At 41.8% G+C, this 9,457-nt stretch overlaps 1 protein-coding gene across 3 annotated transcripts in view; it reads left to right on the top strand.

The window, feature by feature from the left end:
• Window positions 1-9,457, top strand: part of SLC4A8 (solute carrier family 4, sodium bicarbonate cotransporter, member 8) — a 128,651-nt gene that overhangs the window by 63,928 nt on the left and 55,266 nt on the right. For all 3 annotated transcript variants that reach the window (XM_011930638.1, XM_011930637.1, XM_011930639.1), the window contains 6 exons: window positions 1,333-1,521; window positions 2,533-2,624; window positions 3,950-4,107; window positions 5,204-5,291; window positions 6,313-6,459; window positions 7,596-7,696. In XM_011930638.1, coding sequence (XP_011786028.1) covers window positions 1,333-1,521; window positions 2,533-2,624; window positions 3,950-4,107; window positions 5,204-5,291; window positions 6,313-6,459; window positions 7,596-7,696 — 775 coding nt within the window. The remainder of the gene's footprint in view (window positions 1-1,332; window positions 1,522-2,532; window positions 2,625-3,949; window positions 4,108-5,203; window positions 5,292-6,312; window positions 6,460-7,595; window positions 7,697-9,457) is intronic.

Here is a 9,457-nt window from a genome sequence, read left to right as displayed (position 1 = left end):
TTTTTTGTATTTTTTAGTAGAGACGGGGTTTCACCGTGTTAGCCAGGATGGTCTCGATCTCCTGACCTCATGATCCGCCTGTCTCGGCCTCCCAAAATGCTGGGATTACAGGCTTGAGCCACCGCGCCCAGCTTCTTCTGATAACTTTAAGTGATAAGAGAGACAGGAGGTAATAGATAGAGGGAGAAGTGAGGTGGATGTTCTTTTTTTTTCCCCCAAGATGAAGGGTCCTGAAGCATGATTATAATATCGGGGGAAGGAACCAATGAATATAAAGGTTAAAAATACAGAAATATGGCTCTTCAGCTTGAATATGAAATAGATCTTCCTCATTTATTGCTTCTAGTACTTGGATAGTCGTGGATGGAATTAGAAATTGAGGATAGGTTGAGGTTTTTGGGAGGCTTTTGAAGTAGTATGTAGGACTGAAGTAAAGTGCTATGATTCTTCACATCAGGTACCTAATATATTCATAATATTTTAGTGATACAGAGTAAAGTGCATAAAGGAAAATCAGCACTCTCTCTATATCATCTCGTTTAATTTCCCGTAACAACCTTCTGACAGATAATATGAGCTCCATGTTACAGATGAAGAACTGAAGTATAGAGAGATTATATACCTTGCTCAAGATCACACTGCTAGAAAGTGGTAGAACAGGGAAACAATGTGGGCCTTTAACTCCAGAACCCATACTGATAACTGCTATGTTGACTGCCAGTTATCCCTAGGTATTGAGATTTTTTTCCCCTTCAACTCTGTTGGGCTTGATAGGTTTAAAGGTGATGCTTGGTGGTAACTGTCTGGGGTTAGTGGTTAACTTAATTTTTCTTATAGATTCCTCTTCTAAATATCCCTTTGGAGTTCTACAGTTATGGTTCTTCTTGACAATTATAGCAATGTTAAAATCTTGGATGAAGGGAATGTAGGGGAAATTTGGCAGATGACTGTTGAACAAAGTAGGTGATAATGTGAACTTTCAAATTACACAGTTCTGAATTTGAATCCCAGCTCTGCAAACTGCTAGATGTAAGACGTTGGAGAATTTTCTAGCATTTGGGACTCAGTTTCCTCATTTGTAAAAATTGTTGTGCTAGTGCTCACTAGTTTCTATGCCCAATAATAATAATTTGTTACATGAATAAAGTATAACTTTTCGCGGTCACTATCATCAAATGGTACTTTCAGACATGAAGCTAAAATTGCACCTCAATGACCCTAGTGGAGCTGCTTCCCCCTACTCTATGCCCTTTACCCCACTCCACCTGATGTTGGCCTCCTTGCGTTCATTAACCCTCAGTCTGAGTGTTCATGTGAGTGCCTACTTTCCAGACCTGATCCTGGATCAGCAAGAACTGTCCAGTGACCTGAATGACAGCATGAGAGTTAAAGTGCGGGAAGCCCTTCTCAAAAAGCATCATCATCAGAATGAAAAGAAGAGAAACAACCTCATTCCCATTGTTCGCTCCTTCGCTGAGGTTGGCAAGAAGCAGTCTGATCCTCATTCAATGGATAAACATGGTAAGATTATTAGGTGATTTTTCTCTCGTTATTAATAAGACATTGGGAACTAGTTGGAGATACTGACTTACTAGGGGTAGGGGCTGTATTTGTCTAATATGTTTCCATGTCCACTTAGGCACTTAATAGTTTTTCAAGACTAGTAAGATTGTTGACTGGGACTGGTGCCCATCTCTCTCTCATGGCATTCCTCAGATAGGTTTTAACGGACCCAAAGTGAGGGACTTATGCCCCAGGGTGGCCTCAGAACTGATGTAGTTTTTGAGAGATAGCCACATTGAGGATAATTTGAGACCAGAGAAAGTAAACTGGAGCGTTTTAGGAGCAAACAAATGTCTTAGATTAGGGAGGCAAAATACAGTAGAGTAGGTTCTTGAGTCAGACTTGTAGGCTTGTGATTGTGGCTTTACCACTCACAAAATGTATGACTTTGGGCACTCTACTAAGCCTCTTTAAGTCTCACTTTCTTACCTATAGAGTAAGAGTAATAATGGGACCTACTCCACAAATTTATTGTGAACTTCAATGAGTTAATCCATGTAAAGCCTTAGCCAGATGCATGGTGGATTATAAGCACTCAGAATTTCGGCTGCTGATTGGTTCCTTTTCCTGTGGCCAGGCAGGGTCTCATCTACATTTATTTCCTGGTCTCTACTCATACTGAATCACCAGGTGCAGGGGATATGCCTGGGAATCTATATTTTTGAAAAGGTTTCCATAGGGGGTCTCTCATATGCCCATCTGGTGAAGGATCACTGCCTTAATAGAGAAATAAAAGAGGGTCATAAATGTGTTCAGAAAGAAGGTGCAGAAGTAGCAAGAGCTCTGTCCTCTTACCACTAACTAGTAGATAAGGAGAAAGATGTGTGTGGGTCTTGACTTCATAGTCATCTTAACCTCTTTTCTATGTAGGCTTTGCAGGAGAAGGCAGAACCAACTGATGCTAGGTGGGATGTGTCAGAAGGGGAAAAGGGCAGGGACTCAGGATTTTGTTTGATTTTCTCCAAATAGGTCAAACCGTGTCTCCTCAGTCTGTTCCAACTACAAATCTTGAGGTAAAAAATGGAGTCAATTGTGAACACAGTCCTGTGGATTTAAGCAAGGTGAGCAGAGTCGTGGGAAATTGGCTTCTAGGCCTATGGTTCTTTTTAGTGGAATCCAGAGTTTAATTGCTGGAATCTGGGTAAGGTTTAGTGTTTCAAGACTCTTTCCCTAAGACTAGAGCTTTTTCTGCATAAAAGGAGGCCCATCTGTGCATGTCTTTTCCCTTCTACTTCAGCCTGGATGAAGCTGACTCAACAGTTTCTTCCTCCAGATTCAACCTACTGAAAACTGAGACTAGCTACTTAGAATCTTCCCTAACACAGATCTCTTGATTTTTCAATTATTTTTTTGGTGCCTGCTTTCCAGCAGTTGCTTCTCACCCCCAAGGGTTTTGCCAAAACAGTATTTTGGATATCTATTTAGAGACAGATGTCTCCTAAAACTAATTCTTGGTTGAAGCTCTCCTTGAGGACTGTGACTTTGGTATCTGAGGACTTCTGTAGTAGCAGTGCCTCACTGCAGCTTCTGGTCCAAGCCTTGGTCTCCTTGTCTCTAGCCTCTCCTTGCTCTGGTCTATCTTTGACACTGTGTTTCTAAAACACAGATAGTGTCTTATCACTTTCTCTGCTCATAAGGGCTGTCCATTTTATTTAGAAAACCTGAAACCCCTGACAAAACATTTGAGTGTTTAAAAAGGGAAAGAATGTGACCCAGAGCTTCAGAAACATTTCTCTTGGAGGAAGCTTAGGGGACTGGGATTGAAATAAGAATACCTGGTTTTAAAATCCAAATCTATACCTTAAAAGCTCTGTGGTCCTGGGCAAGGCAACTTCACCTCTCTGGGTTTCAGATACTTCATTTTTTTTTTTTCCTTTAAGTGGGACGAATACAGTCTGTCATATCCTCCTTCTGGGGTTTTTGTAAGGATCAAATAAAATAGTGTAAGAAAACATTTGCTAACCATAAAATGACATATGAGTGTAAGGTATGAGGAGGGTGATTGATATTTAAGGTGATGGGGCCGGGTGCCGTGGCTAATGCCTGTAATCTCAGCACCTTTGGAGGCTGAGGCGGGTGGATCACATGAGGCCAGGAGTTTGAGACTAGACTGGCCAACATGGCAAGACCCCATCTCTACTAAAAATACAGAAAAATTAGCTTTACATGGTGGTGCATGCCTGTAATTCCAGCTACTGGGGAGCCTGAAACATAAGAATTGCTTGAACCTGGGAAGCAGAGAGCTGTGAGCTGAGATTGTGCCACTGCACTCCAGCGTGGGTGACAGAGTGAGACTCTGTCTCAAAAAAAAAGTAAATAAAAATTTAAAAAATGATATTTAAGGTGGTGGGTCCCAAGTTGTCAGAGGATTCTTTTGAACTTTCAGGTAGACCTTCATTTCATGAAAAAAATTCCTACTGGGGCTGAGGCCTCCAATGTCCTGGTTGGAGAGGTGGATATTTTGGACCGTCCCATTGTTGCCTTTGTGAGGCTGTCTCCAGCTGTTCTTCTCTCAGGCCTAACAGAAGTGCCAATCCCAACAAGGTAAAGGCAAAGATAAAACTCATGCATTGTATCTAATATTCAAATTTATGTAGTGCTGGTAGAAGAAACCAGTTAATACTGAAGTTTAGAATTAATTAATTTTAGGAATGGTGTTTATAATTCAGCAGAAAAGCCAGATGTGCTGGTGTGTGCCTCTAATCCCAGCTACTTGAGAGGCTGAGGCGGGGGATTACTTGAGCCCAGGAGTTTGAGCCTGCAATGAGCTAGAATCCGAGGATGGCACCATGGCACCCCAGTGTGGGTGACAGAGTGAGACTCTGTCCTTTTTTTAAAAAAAATCAGTAATCTCAGAAAATTGAGGTATATTTGATTAACCACCATGAAAAGGAATTCTGAGATTTCTCAGGCTGTGACTGCACAGTATCTACAGCCTTGGAAATAGAGAATTGAGACCATTCACGGGACATAGCAAGGGCCAATAGGTTGTTAAAATAGGAAGACAAATCTTATCTTCTCAGTTCTATAGAGCCGTATTCCAGGGAAACGTCTCTGAATAAAGGTATTTGTTTCCCTTTACACAATTCTGGCAGGGTTTGCATGGTTTGCAGATATACAAGCATTTGTTCAAAAGGCTATTCATGCACTCTGAAGGTGGTGATGCTGGTGATTCGGAGCCCTGCTACTTACAGAGAATATTCAGATGTCCAGAACACATTTAGACTCCTATGTAAGGCTTGATGATTTCAACTTCCTTATCCCTCTCCTCTCCCCATCATTTTCTTATTAGAACAATAAGTGGAATTCAGACAACCTTGAATTTGCACCACAGTGCCATGTTTTGAAAAAGCATATTTTCTACAGCTAGGAATTGTGTCTATGGAAACCCTAAGAAATGTAACCACATTATTGAATGATGCCACACAATAGCTTCCAATGCCCATAGTAGAGCTATTATTAGGTCAAGGCAACTCAAAGTGCTCCTTCATTACTGTCTCCTTGTTTTTTTTTTTCTTTTTTGAAGGTGCAGTGATGATTTCTGTATGATAGGAGAGAGAAATCTTATGCTGTTTAGAGAGTACTAATAGCCCTTCTTTATATTTACTCACATAATTTCCTCCTCTGTGTGTTTTGCCAGATTTTTGTTTATCTTATTGGGTCCAGCAGGGAAAGGTCAGCAGTACCATGAGATTGGCAGATCCATGGCCACCATCATGACAGATGAGGTATGTGCAACTTGTGCTTCAGTCTTCCATCTCATAAATATTTATTGAATATTTACTCTGTGCCAGGCACTATGCTAATTGTTGGGGATAAAATACTTTCCATTGCAATGTCTGCTGGGAAGTAGTTCAGGGCACTTCTCTGAGAGCCTAGTGTGGAAGGACCAAGCTCTAAAGGATTTTTCTTTCTATGTTATCTCTCCTTTTTTGAGTAATCAAGAATGCAGAGAAATCTTTTTCTGGGGAAACTATTATTGCCAAGTAGGATATAGAGCGAAATATATTAAGGTTGGCTTAACTTTCAAGAGAGGATGGTTAATTAAATACATTCAAGCTCTTTACATATAGAAACCTCACTCCTGTTCCACTAAATGAGACCAGTTTGTATAAAGTCATGGGTATGACCTCAGGCAGTGTAGTGTGAATGTCTTGACTAGTCTGTACCAAAACAACCAGACATTTTGACATTTTGACATAGAACCCACAGTGCATACTCTAATAAGGACTGCACTGCTTGGTAAACTGCAAAGTAGGGCTTTCAAGTCATATGCCTTAGGCAGCAGAGGGAGGTGTGGCCTGTTTTTTATCAGCTTTCTTTGATTGGTAGGCTTAATTCATGAAGGACCTTCATTAGTAATTCCATCCAGTGTTTCCAACCTTCATGATCAAGAAAATTTCCCTCTCAACCTGGGAAAACTGATTTAAAAAAATTTTTTTTCATACATCTTGCCTTTCCTTCCATCCTTTGTGGAGGTAACATAATTGTACAACTTTAGAGTCATGTCTTATCTCTTCTTATACTAGCAGACATATATTTAGCTCTTTTTGATGCATCTCATTTCCACACTCATTTTTTAAATCCTTTTATCCTTGTACTTCTCTGACTGCTAAAGTTTTCTGCATCTCAGATCCCCATGACAGAGGTAAAAATCAAGAGGTTGTATTCATTTTTCACCATATCCATTGGTGATTGTTTCATGTAAAGTTACTTTTAACTTTCCTGAGGGTTTTTTCTTCTCCGTAGATTTTTCATGATGTAGCATATAAAGCAAAAGAGCGAGATGATCTCCTGGCGGGGATTGATGAGTTCCTAGACCAGGTGACGGTGCTCCCTCCAGGAGAGTGGGATCCCTCCATTAGAATTGAGCCACCTAAAAACGTCCCTTCCCAGGTAATGTATGCACATCAGCCAATGTGGCTATTGTCACTTACTGACGGCCCACCATGGACAAAGCAAAGACCATGTGGGTATATGCTAAATATATCAAGATGCAGCCCTGTTTTGGTGCACCTAGAATATCAAAACAGTAATGGAAATGAATCTGGACCGGGTGTCGTGGCTCACACCTGTAATCCCAGCTCTTTGGAATGCTGAGGCAGGTGGATCACCTGAGGTCAGGAGTTTGAGACCAGCCTGGCCAACATGGTGAAACCCCATCTCTACTAAAATTATAAAAATTAGCTGGGTGTGGTGGTGGGTGCCTATAATCCCAGCTACTTGGGAGGCTGAGGCAGGAGAATTGCTTAAACCTGGGAGGCGGAGGTTGTAGTGAGCCGAGATGGTGCCACTGCACTCCAGCTTGGGTGACAGAGCGAGACTCCACCTCAAAAAAAAGGAAAAAAAGAATTTGCGTAACATAAATTGGCTCAGGTGTGATGGGGTTAGTCAGGATTACCTGAGGATGAATTTTAAGCCAAATTTTGAAGGATTGATGTGAAATAGCAGAGAGAAGGGAGAACATTTCTTGTGACTACATTGTATACAAGTCATCAAATGAAAAAATCAAGTTGTATAAAGAGAGCAAATAGAATGTCTGATATCTTTCTGACATATTAAAGATGGGAAAGGAACTCCTACTGTGTACTAGACACCAGCCAGGTGCTTTATATATGCAAATTCAGCCTTCCCGGGAACATCCCTTAAAAGATATTGCTATCTCTAGTTTTACAAAATGAGGAATAAAATTATCTTCTAGGACAAGATTTTAAGGTAAAGTAAGATTACACAGGGGCAGATGTGAAACTGGAACTTAGGTCATATCTGATGCCAAAGCCCCCATTTTTCTCTTTCTAGGCAAGGCTTTGTTAGGAGTCAGGTACTATGGAACAGGAAGAGAAATTATGGGGTATGTGTGTGTGTGTTTCAGTAACGTCAATAAGTTGCATCAAGTCAGTAAGTGTATTTGAAAGCTACAAACACTTGGGCATTTTTGGTTGCTTTTGGGTTATCCCATTGCCACTCCTTGCTGATAGCAGGATGGAAAGATAGATGTTACCTTTACTAATTTTGTAGTCTTCTGTTAAAAGGAAAAAAGGAAAATGCCTGGAGTTCCAAATGGAAATGTTTGCCACATAGAACAGGAACCACATGGGGGTCACAGTGGGCCAGAACTTCAGCGCACCGGGCGGTAAGTCCTGGGACGTTTTACAGCAATGCTGCTTATTGGGTAGAAGTTATGTAAAGCAATGAGGCATCCTCTTTCTTTCAGCCTACTTCTCTGTAGTGGGAATTTATTGGCTGAAGAATGACATTTCAAATGGAATCACTGACTAGAAGTATTATGAATATATCAAATATCGTATTCATTCAAGTTTCTCAAATCACCTACCATGTTTTGTCTCACCTCCAGTCCTTCCTACCATTGTTCACTCTGATTTGAACACTCTCCCCTTTCCTCATCTCCTGGCTAACTCCTACCTATCCTTAGTCCCAGTTCTTGTGTCGCTTCCTTTGGAAAGCCTTCTAGGACTCTTTCTGGATGAGGTTAGGTGTTCCTGCTATGTAATATCACAGTATTGAGCTCTGACCTCCCTTCCCTACATTACAGCCTTTATCATACTTTATTATTATTGGTTGATCTATTGTCTTTTCTGCTAGACTGTTTGTTCCCAAAGAGCAGGGGCTCCATTACATTCCTAGGACCCAGCACAGTGCCCTGAACAGAGTAGGGTCTCAATATCTGCCAAATGAATGAAATGAATGAATACTTTTAGAATGATGTCTATTTTGTAGCATGGAGTGGACTAGGTATGATAAATGTTTTAGGTTAAGAAACATTTTAGGAAAACATTTTAGGTTAAGAAGCTCCATTAGAGTAGGAAGACAGGTACTATTTTAGGTGTATGTGCCTCAGAATAGGCAATCTACTCTTCTAGGCCAACATTTTTTTTTGTTTTTTTTTGAGACGGAGTCTTGCTCTGTCGCCCAGGCTGGAGCGCAGTGGCCGGGTCTCAGCTCACTGCAAACTCCGCCTCCCGGGTTTACGCCATTCTCCTGCCTCAGCCTCCCGAGTAGCTGGGACTACAGGCGCCCGCCACGTCGCCTGGCTAGTTTTTGTATTTTTAGTAGAGACGGGGTTTCACCATGTTAGCCAGGATGGTCTCGATCTCCTGACCTTGTGATCCGCCCGTCTCGGCCTCCCAGAGTGCTGGGATTACCTAGGCCAACATTTTAAGGACAGATGTCCAAGGAGGAGGTAAGTGAGGGAAGCAGGTCCCCAGACTAGGAGGTTTTATTCCCTAGGTCAGAAGGTGGTAAACGAGAATGATATTTTGAGTTAGTGTGATATCCAGAGGTGTCCCCAGAGAAGGTTGAGACTATGGCTCTGTCTCTGTTAAGCTGTGCTGTGTTTAAGAAGGTTCTGCTGGGTAGAGATTCTCAGGGCAGGACTCAGATTATGGAAAGCAGCTTTTATGTCCTCTAACCCCTTGCTTTCTTCTTTTCTGCCTCCTTGCTTGAGGTTGCTTTCCTTACTCTTCTATCCTCAGCACTCCACCCAGTGGAAACTCAGAGTTGTTTTGGAATTGTGGAAAGCATTTTATTTTTCCAATCTTGGAAATCCAGGGAGAAACCAGGAGAGGAGACAGAGAAACAGGAGAGAATGGTACTTAACTAGCAGTGTCCTGCTGAGGAGCATGTTTTCTGGTAGGAAAAATGTGTTGGAGGGTAGGGGAAGATAGCTGTGCTCTGGGAGGGAGCATTGGTGGAAAGAAGGAGTGCTTGCAATGGAAGGGCCACTGAAAAGAGGGAGCAGCCTTCCCTTTTTAAAAAACATTTTCTTAAAAAGAGTTCCGGCAAGATGGCCGAATAGGAACAGCTCCAGTCTCCAACTCCCGGCGCGAGTGACACAGAAGACCGGTGATTTCTGCATTTTCAACGGAGGTACTGG

This window comes from Colobus angolensis, unplaced genomic scaffold (assembly GCF_000951035.1).
Source record: "Colobus angolensis palliatus isolate OR3802 unplaced genomic scaffold, Cang.pa_1.0 Scaffold87, whole genome shotgun sequence".
Classification (NCBI taxonomy): Eukaryota; Metazoa; Chordata; class Mammalia; order Primates; family Cercopithecidae; genus Colobus; species Colobus angolensis.
The sequence above is the reverse complement of the archived record's forward strand: the minus strand, read 5'-3'. Positions and strand labels throughout refer to the sequence as shown.